The 16,827-nt window shown below is 37.1% G+C and overlaps 1 protein-coding gene across 3 annotated transcripts in view; it reads right to left on the minus strand.

Moving 5' to 3' along the window:
• The window catches only part of ZNF385D (zinc finger protein 385D), a 721,959-nt gene that overhangs the window by 272,253 nt on the left and 432,879 nt on the right, over positions 1–16,827 (minus strand). The window contains exon 1 of one of the 3 annotated variants that reach the window (XM_016158250.2): positions 1,426–2,285. The exons of 1 other annotated variant lie outside the window; for it this stretch is intronic. In XM_016158250.2, the coding sequence (XP_016013736.1) occupies positions 1,426–1,579 (154 nt within the window). In that variant the 5' untranslated portion in view covers positions 1,580–2,285. One more of the 3 variants, XM_016158248.2, reaches the window with a different exon arrangement.

Genomic DNA, 16,827 nt, shown 5'->3' on the forward strand with positions numbered 1-16,827 from the left:
ACAGATAAAAGAATTCTCACACAAATCACCAGAAAAGCCCAAGAATGCAGCCCCACTTTCCCTTTGTCCCTGTTCTCCTCGACTTGATAAATCATCTGCAGTTAAAAAATGAAGAGAAAGTAATCCGCAACTAAACTGCAAAGTAAAAACATTGTTTAGAAAAATCACCTGAAAGAGCTAAGATTTTGGATACACACACATAAATATACACACATGAATACATATAGATAACGCACATACTAATCTTGTCTTAGGGATTTGCAAACATCAGAATGCTATTAAATCTTAACATGCCTGGGATATATTGCTTAATTCTTGCCTTCATTCTTATACCACACATTTTATTATAGACAGGTGGGCTTTCAGAGTTCTGGATGCCGAATAGCTTTAAGCAAGGGGCTGCATAGCATAACCTGAAAGGAATGGCATTCCTGAATACATATGATTTCCTCTGAGAATAGAAAAACAAATCTCATGCCAAAATTATGGTAAGACTGAACCATGCTCGTGACACAGAGGGCAACTTTAGCCTTCCCTTTAAAAGAGTATAGTTTCATATGAAGCAGGACATCACATTTCAATTTGTACTATTAAAAACTTGTATTGCACAGTGAAACAAACTGCCCTGTGAATCACTCTGCTTTACAAGGCAGCTAGACTAACATACAGTTAATGATACGAGCTAGCCCAGTGCACATTTCTCCAATAGCGACGTGATAATCCAGTACAGCGTGTATGGCCTCTGACTAGTACTTTTAGACTATACCACTACACTGGTTAACACAACTTCCTCATCGCCAGCACATAAGGAATTGTTGCAAGAGGCTGAAAACTCAAAGTAAAATTATAATCTACTTTCCATTCCTCAAATATCATTACAGATGCTAAAATTTTATTTTGTCCAAAAAACATTATCTTTACAAGCTTTTCCATTTATCAAACATACATTCACGATAAACGACAGACATTTGTTATTTTATTAATTGCCAATAACAAGCTTAGAACCTCCATCATTACCCCCTGGAAAGAGACGTTGTTTAACTCTGGATTCTGCTTAAATTTGGCTCTGAAATAGTGTTTCTTCCCAATCATTGTTAGTTATTTTAAGACTTATTTTATAATATGACACAAATTATAGGGAAATTAAAACTGTTTGCAAGACAACTAAAGGCGTTAGGCTTTTGCAACTTGTGTTGCTTCCATACTTTCGCAAATGTTTCAAAGGCTCAAGGAAAGAAAACAAAGCAAATAGTACACACAGAAATAAATACCCGAGAAACTAATATTGCCCCAATGCATGTATCTAAATACCTCTTTAATCTGAAATATGACTCTAATTTCATATGTAAAGCAAACCAAGAAATCACTCAGAACATTTGCCCCTTGGAATCCTTCCCTAGCCCCTCTCCAGTTGTTGTTACAAACCTTTTAGTATCAGAAAGGTGCCCTTAGAAGATGACGTGGGATGGAACTTACAGAAGGAAAGCATAACTTCAAGGAGGAGGAAAGGATATTCAGTCCTTGGCTTCTTATTTAGTGAAGGGATTTTGCCTTCTCTCCTAGCAGTAAGTTGCAGCATACAGTGCAAATGTACAGCTCCCCTCCGGTTTACAGCCCTGCACTGAGAGCCCAGATCTAAGCCTGAACATGTTTTCTGGAAATGCAAACAGCTCAGCTCAGAACCTAAGGGAGGTATCCACCGTGGCACACAACTATATTGCACAAATATTTAACAGCTCCGAGACCTCTAATGGTGTAAAGTAATATGCATTTTGTGCTAGGCTGCTCTAGCTAGACTGAAAACTGGGATGGTATGAAGGAGTGCCCTCAGCTGCTCAACCCTGCACACCAAAGAACGTTTTCCCTTTCTGCCTCAGAATTTGGGAAACGCCAAAATACTTAATGAAACACTGGTATTGACTAAGCCTTCACAGACTCAGTAGTATAGGAACTTTGTTTTACATTTCATTAAGTTAGCCCATGACTTCCCACGCGGCACCATTTCTCCTTCACCTAGCTAAAAAAAGCCAACTTCATGCAGACACATCAAGGGAAAGTTTATCCACCCCCACCCGTTTCTTTTCTTTTCCAACTTAAACTCATCCACGACTAATAAACAGCCCCAATTGTATAGCACAAAGGAAGCTGAGAGAGTGCATCAGCTTGGTCCTCCAGTTGCCAACTGAAGATAGGTTTAATATAATAGATTCTAGCGGTTTAAAAATTTTCTTAAAGGCTTGTCTGCACTGATGAAGAGCTGTGCACACCCAAAATTACATCATAAGAGTTAACACTCACCAAAATACATTATGTTTCTCATTAATTAGGCAGCTGGAACCCCACCGCGGCGTCTTCAGCATCAGCTCGCACCCAAGGCTGACACGCAAAGCAGAGCCGTTTCATGCTACATTCGGCGGAAACGTCCCCGGCGTGGAGAGCAGCGAGCGCCGAGCGTGCGTCCTCGGCGGGCTGAGCGCCTTGGAGGCTGCCTTTCCCGGGCTACGATCCCCGGCAGCTGGAGCGTGCGCTCGGGCTGCCTGCTGCACTGCCCATCCTTACTGTAATCCGACTCCTCCTTGCGATGTCCTTGCCGCGCCTGTGACATCAGGACTGAGAGTACTACAAACAGACACCCCCACCCCACCCTACCCCACCCCACCCCCCGTTAGCAGCGGTTCCATGAGGTGCTCGGATTGCCTTCCTGGACCAACCATGGCTCTCGGGAAGCTTTGACGAGCCCAGAGACCCGGAGGGGGCGGAGTGAGGGGCGCGGGAGGCTCTCTTAAAGAGAGAAGGGTCTCTGGAATCACATAGGAACACACGGGGGCTATTCACCAGCGTGCGGGAGGGGACATGGTTAAGGTGAGGTCTGCCGTTAACGTGTAATTAGACACACTTTTATCCCGCCTCTCCCGTGAATGCCATCATCCTCGCCAAAATTTAGCCTCCCCTACCAAGTTAAAAAGGCAGTCTGGTAGGAGGAATGGTGTCTTGTGTGCCTGCTTTCTCTTTGAGGCTTGAGGGTTTCTTATTGTTTGTGATGTTTATACCCAAGAGGAATAAAAGACTCAGGGACCATTGCCAGAGTAATAGAGGTTTTCACTTAGAAGTGATCAGATCATAGAAAGCCAGTGGTTAGTTGGTAAAGAGTTATTTTTATTTCTTGAGTATTTTCAGAGCTAGGTTAACTGAGAAATGTAAAGAAAAATAACTGGTAATAAAAGTCTCCTCCCAGTTTCACAGGATCACATTTGCTGGCTCCCTTAGTAGGTAGTAGAAAGGACATTGAGACTGAAATGATCTTTGACCCCTGAAGGGGAGAGACATTTAGCCTGAAAGGCAACCAAGATTTTGTCATAATTGCAGTCTGGTCACAAGTATAATATAGACGCACACGTACACTCCCATTAAATTTGCTATGAACAGTCAAGAAAGGCAAAGCTTAGCAAAGCCTCTGGCTCCTCCAATGGTCTAATGAATTGCACTCCTTATCTTACATGGAAAAGGATGTTTGAAAGAAATCCCAGAAAGCTGTGCTGATTAATACTTAAATGCTCAGCATGGGAAATAAACCCACAGAACAAGTTCATTTTCCTAAGGACTCTTCACTTTGTGACCCAACTTACCTACCAGACCATTTAAACTTAAAATTTCTACAAAATGTTATGAAATTAAGAACTGAATATAGAGAACTACAGCCTATGAAAGGAAGCAATTGATATATATATATATTTAATACGGATGTTTACAAGTCATGTTAGCAAACATTTCTATATTTTGATATTAAAATACTCAAGGGTCTTACCTTGCACAATTCTGTATCTGTAGGTGGATTTAATGAGTATTATTGGAACTAGGGGGCTGAGGCTCATAATAACAGCTTGCTGCGCAATCTTGCAAAAAAGCTTAGCCCCCTATTTCCATTCTGTGAAAGAAACACTGTGACCAATATCCTCCCTCACAATAAATAATAAAGAATTTGGTGAATGTGAATAGGAAACCATATGTAAATCAGAAACATCATAGTGAGTCTTAGGATAAATCTAGTCATGTTCTTTCAGGAATATACTCCATGTAAAGCAGTTTGGAAGAAGAAAGTGTAAACAGTAAAGAATATTTATTTTATTTACTTTTTTTACTTTTTTAAAAAAATTAAAAATAAAAAGAATGTCACAGGAAAATACTGAAGAAAACACATGTTTGGTTTTTTTTTTTTTTTTTCCTTTTGGACAGATGGAAATCGTCCAAGAGCACAATTAATGGGTCCTTCCCTCAGGCAGAAGAACCATCTGTGGTAGAACTTATTGGTGAAACTCATCAGCTGTTTTGACCTCCTACATGGGCTAGGGGGCACTGTAGTTTAATGTTAGCGTTTTTGGTCCTTTTGAGTTCCTGTAGTTAGGAGATGCAAACACTGAGAGTGCAATTTAAAACAGGAGATTTGAGAGAGTAAAGGACTGTCTTAATAATTAATAACACTTTTGCATTTGCATGGCATTTTGCATTTACAATGTACTTTTACTTATGTCATCTTACTAACAAACAGATATAGACATGTGGATATTGTCAGTGTTACACATGGAAAACCTGAGGGTCACAGATATTAGCAACTTTTTCATTAATGTGGTCAGTAAAGCACAGTGGTCTTACTATTTGTATGTTGAATTGATGTTAGAGTCCCCCGCACATTTTTTTCAAAGAAATAAATTATAAATTTCTCATTTATAATGGCTCAGGTAAAGATCTTCTCCAATTAAATTATGTCACTATTTGTTCCACAAGAAAAATATATCTATATGGTCATCAATATATAGGCAGACAGTATCTGGTAACAGAACATTCCAACTTCTGCCTGATTTATAAAGGATTATGCCTGAAAGAGTGGCATGTAGCCTCTGAAAGAGTGTGGTATCCAAGAGGCAACCAACCAAGTGTTACATCCCTAGAATACTGAACCAAATGAAGAAAGGTGTTCCCTTTATTTAAAGGTGTGTCCCCCCAACTCCCACAATTAAATGTTATCTGGAATGCTGAGGCTTCAGATACAAACATTGCTTATCTCTGGTTGGAAAATGAATGATTTCAATTGTACACATTTTATTATTTTCCTTAAATTTATTTGTATTATTATATTTACAAAAAGAAAAATGCAACTATTTTTATTTTGAAACAGAATAGCATCCAAATGATAGCACAACTAGATATGAGGTTGTGGATATGCCAGTTGTGCTCGAAAGATGCTCCCATGTGTCAACTCAAGGACAGAACCTGGTGGCTTCTAGAGAAGGACCTAGTTTATACCCCTGCCCTTTATCTGTCCTTAAGAAGGTTTTAGAAGCTAGAAGGTTCTGAGCGAGAATCGGGTAATTGCTTATCCAATAGGAATACACCTTTCACTATTGATAGAAAAGATACCAAAAACCAGTTACATACTTGGGGTTAAAACTTCAATACATGTAAAATAAAAATTCTAAGTGATAAAAAATTATGATAAGGTAAGAATTTTCTCTCTGCTCAAATATCCAGATAGCTATTTACCTGTATCCCTTACTGCCTTCAAATCTTGCTCAAAGATTTGTCTGGCTCTTTTCGTTTTCACAATTTCAGACTGCCCTGGACCCTCCCCTGGCATTTCCTATCCTCCTTCACCCTTATTATTCTCCGTAGCAGTTACTACTATCTGACACACTACTGTAGACATCTGTTTGTTTTGGTCTCTCTTCATTGGAATATAATCTCCATGAGGGCAGAGATTTGTGTTTGTTGTTCACCGTTGTATCCACAGTCCTTATTAAGGTATCTGGCACTTGCTGCTGCCCAATAAATATTTTTGAAGGAATGAATGAACATACTAAGTACAACTGTATTGTGTGTAAAACATCATACTTTTCTATGTGACTGCAGTCAATTCTTTGAGGTTGATGGTGTCTTATGCAAAGTGTTTCCTCGAATTGAATTTGTCCATGCTTAGCAGCAGCTGTTCCTAAGTTCCATACAATACAGAGGCCAGGTGGGTCTGCAGGCCACAGTTCATGAGCTTGCTTGCCCTTTCAAATTCTCATAGCTGTACACAGCAGTAATTTAGCATTGAGTTAGCACTGCCCAGTTGTGTCTTACATTACCTACCCCTGAGCCTCAGTTTAAACCGTTTGTATCTCTTACCTGTATCGCAGAAATAAAATTTTATCCAATATTCCTGACTCCAAACTTGCATTCTCCATTGTTATCTTTTCAAAACACAGATAATCAAATCACTCCCTTACTTAGTATTCTTCACTATCTATTTTACCTACTGGGGTATATGAGGACTTTCACAATCAAGTCCCTGATTATTCCTTCATTTGTGAATTCTTTATCCTTAACACTCTTTAATCTTACTGCATGGCTATAGTTCCCCTAAAGACTATATTCCCTCTTACCTGCTCTCTTTACCTGGACAGTTTATTCAACCTTGGGTCTCTATTCCAATATTATGTCTTTGAGGCCACTTTTTCAATCTTAAGACTGAGTGAGGTGATGCTCCTATACCTTTCCTATATGGAAGACTATGGAAGAACACTAATTCTGATACTAGCACTTAAACACAATGTGAGAATTTCCCTGTACTTGTCTCTCAAATGAAAGAGGATGCTCTTTTATCTTCATGGCCTACTATGAATTCATTATTTACCCATTCATTAATAAATGAATTCATTATTTACCCATTCATTCATTCATTCAATATTTATTGAATAAATTCAATATCTTTTGAATGCCTACTTTGTGCTACGAATTATTCTAGATCCTGAGTCTGGTAAAAGAGCACTGCAGAAAGTGCAAAGGGCAATGAGAAAACATGTCTGAGGGGTACCTGGAAGAGCAACAAGGCCAATGTACTAGAACAGAGTAAGTACTGAAGAGTATACTAGGAGTGAAGGTCAAATGGGTCACATGGAGCCTAATTCAATAGGATTTTGTAGGTCATATTATAAGGGCTTTGACTTTTGTTCTGATTTATATAGAATGCCTATGGAGTAACATGATTTAGCATATTTTAATAGGTTCATTATGGCTAATGTATATGGAGAATGGAGTAAAAGGAACAAGGAATGAGGCAAAGTGACCATTTAGGAAGCCTTTTTAATAATCTAGAAAATAGTAGGTGGCTTGGACCAGTGTAGAAGCAGTAGAGGTGGTAAAAAGTGGTTGGAGGCTTATACATATGACGAAATGGGGCAATAGCATTTCCTGATGGGTTGGATAAGTGATGGAAGAGAAAGAAAGAGTAATGGATTATTTAAGATTGGAGACTGAGCAATTGAAAAGATGGAAATTCCACTAACCGGTGCAGAGAAGACAATGGAAGAACATGCTTGGGTGGGGGCTGAAAGGTGGTCAATGTAGGACATATTTAGTTTTAAATTCCTATTATGTATTCAACTGGAAATATTCCATAGTAGTTTGACTGTATGCGTCTGGAGTTCAGGGTTGAAGTTTAGGTTTCCTATTTAAATTTTTAAGTCATCAATTTATAGGTAGTAATTAATCATGAGAGCAGAATGTATCTTCCAGGGACTATAGATGTAAATGGAGAAGAGGGTTAAGACTGAGCCCTGGGCCATTATAAGCAAGAAGACAAGTATGTGGTATTTGATGACTGAGTGTATGTTGAAAGTGTAATAATTTGTTGAATGAATGTTTGTTGACATATGAATGACATTTGATGAAAGGCTATTAATTTTAAGGCTGACTTTACTTCTTTCTGATATACCAACATCCACTGTCAAAACAATCTGAAAAGTGGAAAAATAAGTAAGTTGACTGTATGAGAAGAAATGTCTAGTTTAATTAATTAGAATTTTTTAGGTCGTGTAGGCACTGCTGTAAACTCACAAATCATTTCTATTCTTATATTCTTTTTCGATGCTTCCCTTGAAATTAATCCCCATGGACCTTAGTCCAGAAAATTAATCGCCTATAAGCAAAAATGTGCTGATATCTTGATGAGAATAAAAACCTATAAATACCATAATATTTCAAAATTCTATCCATGACTTTGGAGATAATCCAATAAATCCCTTCTATATGTGATCCTATCTATTCTGATAGTCAGTTAATAGGGGTTCTTTTACAATATTTAGTAACTGTCATTGAGAGCTCTCTTAGGATTCTTACCTTAGAGTTGGTTGTGGCCTAAGCATGTTTATTCATTCAAAAAATAGTTGTTGGGCACTTAGGTGGCAAGTACTATTCTAAATGCGGAAGGTACATCAATGATATTACAGAAATCACTGTCCACAAGGGGCTTACAAGCTAGAGATTTCCATACTTATCCAGTAGGATTTGGAACCTCTTGCACTTTTCTCTCATGTAGAGGAAAGGACCTAAAACGCCCTTCATCTCATTCATTCATTAGTAACAGTTTGCGTCTTTTCCTCCAATACAATGGATATAAGGTCCAGGATGTCCCCATGTCCATGCTATATCCAGTGCCTAAAACAGTGTCTAAACAATAGGAGAAATACAGTAAAAACTTGTCAAGTGAATAAATATCTCAAAAGTCTTCTACTTCTAGATGATGCTCCATCCTGACCCTACTGAGAATGTAGTTATATTCTACCTGGAATGCCCTTCCCTATTCCTCTTCATTTATCTAAATGGTTATATTCACCACCCCAAACTACTCAGATATTTCGCTTTTGTCTGACGTATGCATTTTTTTAACAAGCTGCAAGACATTCTTTGCATAACTATTACAATATTTATCAGATCGAATTTCAATGACCTGTCCAGTTGTCAATATCCTCCAAATAGAATGAAGGCCCTAAGGAATCATGAAAAGAGTTAGATAAATGTTAATTTCTCAAATGTTTTAACATAGCCCAGAACATAGCAGAAATACATGCCAAAGACCAAAGTTAGTGCCAGGGTTAGTGCCTGGAGTATGCCATTAACATCAGACATTGTCCGTGATTTATGAAGCAGCAGCCTTTGCTGTGGTTGGAGACAAGAATCATAATCACACAGACAAGGAGGAGACATAAAGAGTAATCTTAGGGTAGAGAGACAAATCCCAAAACTCTGAGGAAAGGCCAGCCAGAAACCAGAGGGCTGAGCAGCCATTAGGCAAAAGACAGATCAGAAATTTTGTGGGTAGAGCAGGTCAGGAGGCCAATGTAGAAGCCAAGTGCCAGAGTGAAGAACAGAAAGTTTAGGCAGAGAGTGATTCAGGGGAAGCTAATGAAACTCCTAGCTGCTCTCTTAGGTGGCTTTCATGAGTGCATTTGCTCTAAATGATTGATATAGTACCAATTCCCTTATAACAAAAAGCATCACAAGCTTCCTTTCTGAAGGCTCTCAGATGGTCTCCCTTCCATGTCTCCCTTTGTTTTTTCTTATTTAGCCAAAACTTCAGGAAGTTGTTTATATTTTTATCTAGTGTTTTATGAGGTCAATGCTACCTCTCATTGGTAGCCCCGGACCATCTAGTTTGGTGCCTCGCCTATAGGAATTTAAACTGTTATAAACTATACTAGCAGAAGGAGAAGGAGGGGGAGGGAAGAGAGAGGGGGAGGAGAAATCCTATCACAAGGTACCAAACTCTCATGTTTAAGCTATCACCCTACTCCTCAAAGCACTTAGTATAGTATTTAAAGAGATGAACCATATATAAAAAAAAAAAAGTAAAATAAAAGATAATATTAAGTAAATAACAGCAAGTAAATAACAAGTCAATAATTTAAGAAATGCATGTAAGGGTTTAGTAAAAGATGAAATTATGATAGCTTCAGGCAAACCTGGACAACTGCGGAAGAATGTTAGCTTGCTTTTAATACTTGTTTAGATTGATAAAATGCAGAAAAAGTTGCCAAATGGCATAAAACAAAGGTAGGATTATGAATGACATGTTTGGGAGACTAAGGAAAAATTAGAGTATTTAAGAGAAATTCATAAAAGGTTTTCATACTAAGTAAAGTTGAAAAGGTAAACACAGAAGCTATATTGGATATCATCTCACATTCCAGGTTAAAGAATGTGAATCTTATTTGACAGATAATGTAGGACACGTTAGCTGAATGAATACATAAATGAGTCTCGAAGTGCTTCCAAGGACAGAAATGTAATAATATTACCTCGAATATATCTGGTGACAAAATAACATGAGTTAATACATCTTGTATAGCAGGTTGAAAGATCTTATACACTCCAGAGGTTTCCAATTTTTCTTAAAATAAAATTCATATGGTTCCTGGGCAGCAATTTGAAAATGAGTCCTCTCCCCACTCAGCCCCACAACAAATGTGCTCGGAAACGAATTGGAAGAAAACAGAATCACACTGAATTCCTTCTTTTGCTTAAAAAAAATATCCTTCATGATAAATTGAGTACAGCTCTAGTAAGTTTGGATGCTGTAGGTCATGGACATTCCGTTTTTATATATACTGTGATAATAACTACATAGAGTGAGCCGAGAGAGTGCAGCTCTGCCCCAGTGTTGCAAGAATTCACAAAGTAATTGAAAGTGTTTCCAAGTGTGCATAATTCTGTGCCTCCAGTCAAATACAGTAGATGGAAATCCGTTTGGCTTCCTCTGTCAAAATGTCTAAAACATATAAAGGAAATGTGTAAACGGGACGCAAAATATTACAGTTTTAACATCCTTTTAATTATATCTCAATTTCAATCTTGACTTTACTCAAACATATTAATAATCCTTAGGGCTCATCTCTGATCCTTTTGGTGGATAAAATGACCGAATGTGATTTTTACCCTTGACTCAAAAGTGTCAGTTCTGGAAATCTACAGTATTTGTCACCATGAATACCATTTAACTGCAGCAGTACCCAAAGGAACTTTGCACAGCCACACGTGAATACAACTGGAGGAACTTAATTAATCTTGCTGTCACTTCCATGATGCTTTTCATTAGTTTTGCTGCTATCTGATCAACTGGCCTTCTCTATATTGGAAAAGTTACCCACAGCCCCTTGTAAAAGCATTTTCAAAAGGTAAACAAAGACCCACCTTTGCAGTACGGAGCTTTTGTGCAGATGGACATTTTTACTGTTACTCTAACGTGGAAATAACCCTCACATTTCATATTTAAGATTATAAAATCACAGGAAACATAAGTATCAAGCCTGTCTCTAACTGAGAAAGTATTTTAAAATCTATACACAGATTATGTATTTGAAATAAAAGATCATAATTTTCTTTATATTCTTTTTCATGAATACCAATAGAATAAAACAAGCGATAATTTGATGATAATGTCAGTTTTTTCTGAGTCATATTTTTGAGATTGGTTTAATATGTATGTATTTTAATATAATTTGATTTACATGCACTTTTTCTCATTTTTTCATTGCTGACCATAATTAAATTTAATTTAAAAATTAGAAAGATTTTACAAAATGTTATCACATTTTGACTACAGTTGACCCTTGAACAACACTAAGTTAGAGATACCAACCCCCACACAGTCAAAAATCTGCATATAACTTTTGACTGCCCCCAAACTTGACTACTAATACCCTACTCTTGACCAGAAGCCTTACCGATAACACAAACAGTTGATTAACACATATTTTGTACATCACATGTATTATATACTACATTCTTACAATAGAGAAAATAAAATGTTAAGAAAATCATAAGGAAAATACATTTACAGTATTTTTTTTTTAAATCTGTACACGTGTTGTTCAAGGGTCAACCGTATATGATAAACAATTCATGCTGCTAGCACAGTCATGGAGAACTACAAAAGAAGCTCACCAATAGCTTAACATACGTGGTGGGCTCTGATGGAGAAATACAAGAAAGTAATGTGGCCCCTTTCCTCAAGTGTGGAAGCCAACCTCCAAAATAGTCCCCAGTGATTCTTGTTTCCCATTAACCACACTCTTGTGCAGTCCCTTCTGACTTTGGAGAGGGCTGACCTCTGTAACCAATAGGGTATTGTTGAAATGACCAAGTATGACTTTCAAGATTGGGTCATAAAAGGCTAAGTGGCTCCTGTTTCTCTGCCATGGATCACACTCTCTAGGGGGAAGGAAGAGGCCATTCTGTGAGGACACTCAAGAAACTCAATGAACGGCACTCATGGTGAGAAACTGCAATGTCCAATCAACATCCAGAATCAGCTTCCCAGGCATGTGAATAAGCTACCTTGGACATGGATCCTTCAACTTCTGTCAAGCCTTCAGATACCTGCGGCCATGACCAATATTTTAAATAAAGCTCCCGAGAGATCCCAAGTCAGTACCAACCAATTGAGCAACGCTCAAAACTATGTAAGATAATAAATGTTTATTACTGTTTTAAGCTTCTGAGTTTGAGGAGGGTTTTTGTTTGTTTGTTTGTTTGTTTTTGTATTTTTGTTTTTTTGTCAATGAGACTTCCATACAATATTAATTAAAACTATGAAAATATGATCTAGAGATCAGCTGAGATAGAGATAGGGGCTTGAGGATGTTATATGCCCCTTTGGGTCTTGGTGTATTAATCCATGATATGATGTTGTGGGAATGAGTAAGGGTCTCCAATGCAAGAGCCTATAGAGGTGAGGGAAGTAACCCAGCTGCAAAGGGTTTATAGAGAGCATCTGAGTTTTAGAGCATTAAAGTGAGTGTCAACTATCAAGGGAGTGCCTGTTACTTAGATTAAATTGATAGTGTGCCATGAGGGAACGTGCACCCAGTGTAGCCAGATTCTTCCATTGTATTTCCTGCTTTTACTTTGTATGACTAAAATATTTGAGAAAAAGTTTCATTTAATTTCTATCTGAAGCCATGGTGGTTGAAAATTATGATCGAAGTTATTTTCTTTTTTACTTTTTTTTGCATTTTCCAATATCTTCGGAATTTTATTCAAGGGTCTCTGTTATTGTATTCAATTGCTCCATCCCATCTTCCCTTCCACCATCATCTGGAACTTTTCTTCCTATCTGACAATCAAACTTCTACCATTCATCTACCAACACATATTCCTCTCTTGATGGTCCATTCACATGACACCTCTTCTAGTATGATTTTCTTCATTGCCACAGTCATAATTAGTGACTACTTTTCTTATGTCTCAAGAATTCTTCATCCCTTGAGTCCTACTAGATGATCTCCCTGTTTTTAATATGAAATTTCATTAGATGAAATTACTATTTCTCATTTATTTTATTGTCCATGGCTGGAGATGAGGATCAGACTTACACAAGAAATGCCTGTCTGATGCACTGCCCCACTCTCCCTAAAATGATAGACTTGTTGCTCTGCTTCTAGGAATATTGTAGATGGCTTTCAACTGCTAGGCCCTTTAGTTATTGTGTTTCAACTGCCAGAAGCTGCCTTGCCAGGATTTCTCTCCTTTATGGGGGACCATATTCAATGATCAATGTGGAAATAAAATTCGGGCCACTCAAGTTCTAAAGTAGCCAAAGCTGACTTTACCTACAGCATAGTTCAACTTCTTCCTCCCCCAACTCCAAAATCTCTTCTCCCTTCCACAGTGCTGACCCAGAGTGCTCCCTAACAAACATCTTGCATGCTGACCTTCATCCAAGTTTGTTTCCTAGAGCACCCATCCTGTGACACTGTCATTGAGTAAGTATTCAATAAATACTTGATGGAATAAATTTAAGTCCTAAGTATTTACAGAGAAACAATTTCCCAAAGAAGAGAGTATGGTTATTCCCCCCAGAAGCCCTTGAAATTGCAGAATAATTTAGGAATAAAGCCCATTTATTCTTTAGAGACTTGTTGATGTTGGAATTAATGTGAGGAAAAGAAAGACCAGAATTTAAATAATTGCCCTGGTCCGTGTACTCTGTCTGAGTAATAGTGATGGTTCGGAGCTGTCAGGTCTGCCAGGAGACACTCTATCATGATGCTCTTCTCTTTCTCTTCAACAAAGGTAATCACTCAGCATTTTATCTTTTTAAGTAGGTGTCATTACTTTGAAAAGACAATAAAAGTCTCACAAGGGTTTCTATGTAGTGGAAAGTTTTCTCTTCACTTTCAAGAAAAAAACTAAAGGAAAAAAAAAGACCTTAATTAATTTGAGTGTGAAGAAATATATTGGCTTTGAGGAATTTCTATAATTTTGAAGTATAAAATTTCTTGGGAAATCCTTTCAAAGTGAATAATCAATCATGTTTTTTAGTGTTTGTAATATAGAGTACATACCTTTTAAAATTACATTGTTTTAGTTAAATAACTAAACCATTCTTTCTAGAAAAAAAAAACCTTTAATTTAGAAAAATCTGTGATGCAGAGATATGTATAGAGAGTCTGCCTTAAACAATCAATTGTATGTTCCTGTTAAGCTCTGACTACATGTAACCAACAATAGAACATGGGCTAAAACCAAGTAGTTTATCACCTATTTTAAAATCAAATGCTTAATGTAGAAATCATTTAATTTTTTCATTTATTCATGAATTTAACAAATATTCACTGAGCACCCATTTGTCAATCACTGTGCTTGGGACTAGGGATATAGGAGTGATCAAGGTAGATATTGTCCTTGGCTTCACGGAACTTACAGTTTTCCAGAGAATGGAGGATTATAATGAAAGATGAATCAATGGCTATAATAATCTGTTGAGATGCAGAAAGGGATTAAAAAACATGGGTAGTTAGGGAGGTTAGAGAAGGACTTTTGAGAATTTGAAATCTAAGTTGAAGGGTGAGGATAATTTGAAATTAGTCAGATACAAATAAGGGAAGAGAATGTCAGATATAGTTAATAACAAGGGCAAAAGTCCAGAAAAATAAAAAGGAATATGGGACACAAGCTAAAAGATATTCAACAAGGAGAGGCAGGAGAAAGTGATAAAGAATGAGGTAAGACAGGTAGTCTGGAGGCAATCACGAATTTGCAACAAAGATTTGGCAAACCACAGAATGTTTAATCAGGAAAGTGAGGGACTACATAGTTATAGATTTGAAAGATACTAGAATACTTTACTATTAAGCATTCTGTGGAAATAAAGTTTTCATGTAATCATGCGACTTGGAGATAAGCATACACAGTAATGCTGTAAATCTCTTGAATAGGTCAGTTTTCCTGGCTCAGCTTTTCTATCTATTGCCATCGAATAAAACATAGCAGGCAAGGGAAAAAAGAGATGTCTTGCATGGTTAGGCTTGTCTTGGGAATCATCAACTCAACCAGTTTCTAGGTAGATTAGCTTTTTTAGCTGCCATAGATGCTGAGCATTGAATACAAAAATGAAAACTGAATAATAATTGTTTGACGATTGACCCAGATTAGCCTTCAGATGATTGAGTCAATGCGCTGGCTACATTGGATTCTGTGCCACACATATATTGGCACTGAAAGACTAATTATAGATGATAGACATATAGATGATAGATGATAAATAGAGATATAGAATATATACATATAGATATGTGTTATATATTATAGGCACTAAAGAACATGATCATATACATATATATAATATAGATATATTATCTCTATTTCATCTCTATCTCTATCTCTCTATATCTAGATCTAGATGTAAGATTCATTGGGAAAATGGGGAAAATGAAACAGAGTGATAGACCACTAGTTTTTATGTTTATATTGAAGTTGCGGTATATTTCTACATTTTGGCTTCCAAGCTCTTGTTTTTTTTTTTCTTCAATTTTTCATTTCTCTCCTGCTTACATATCTCTTAAATAACTTCTGTCACATTATGAGTGGCCCTGTTTTTGAAGATCCTCAAGCACTGAAGAGCATTCTTAGACTGCCATTACCTATAGTTGCCTCAAGGAAATAAAGTCCTAGATATTTTCAATAGCCAGAAATGTCCCATTACTTCTCTAAAGTTTCAAAAATGAATGTCTTTCTAATCTCAGTAACATTTTCACAAAATAAGCTAGCTATTGCATTTATTTCAGAAAAATAAAAACAGCCATTTCCAAAAGTTTATATATGTATAGCACAATAAACTTTATATGTGTAGTATAAGTATGTGAGATTGCACTCTTACTTTTCTATACACATAAATAAGGCATCAATCTTGATAGGAAATATAGGCAACTTTGACGTATTTCAGGGTTGCTGCCAAGCCATCTTCCTCTCTGGCAAACTTCCTTTTCCATTTGAAATATGCAGGCCTTACTCACCCCTGGACATGACTTATTTGATTAGGGCAACCTCTGAATAAGATTTTCTGAGGCCTATGACCTATATGACCTAGCTTAAAAAGATGAACTGAGACAATCATGTTTGTTCTCAAAAATATAAACTAGGAGATGAAGAAGAAACTTGTCAGTTGGTGATGGGTTCTGGAACTAGGAGGTCATACAAACTCAAGTCATATGAATTCTTGTGCAAGATGGATAAGAAACGTAGAAAAGAGGTCAAAATACAGAAGGAAATAGTGTATATGTCACATGCAGGATGGAGAGAGAGGCACATTCTTATAGGCATGAGTTAGTTATTCACTGATTTCTTTTCATATGCACCTTTCCAATAATCTCATTTTCTCCCTTGAGGCAACTTCAGTAAGTCTCTTTTCTTCAAATAGTAATATCTTTTATTATACCCTTAGTTAACAGGAAGAGATTTGGTAGACTGACTCTAGGATGAGTCATAGTCAAGTATTGTATACTAGCCTTTTGACTACTTCTTCTAAACAAGAAAATACAAGATGTCAGAACAGTGATAAAGGGCAAGATGGCAGTCTAGGGATAAAAGGAAGAGTCAGTCATGTGTGGGGTAAAGATAGGGGGTGAGGTGTGGGAATCCAGAGCATTCAGGAAGTGAACTAAGAGTAGTTACAGAATTAATAATAATGGTTTCTGCAAGGAAAAAAATAATCATTTCTAGCTTTCCGGATCA

Source organism: Rousettus aegyptiacus, unplaced genomic scaffold (assembly GCF_014176215.1).
Source record: "Rousettus aegyptiacus isolate mRouAeg1 unplaced genomic scaffold, mRouAeg1.p scaffold_m13_p_4, whole genome shotgun sequence".
Taxonomy (NCBI): Eukaryota; Metazoa; Chordata; class Mammalia; order Chiroptera; family Pteropodidae; genus Rousettus; species Rousettus aegyptiacus.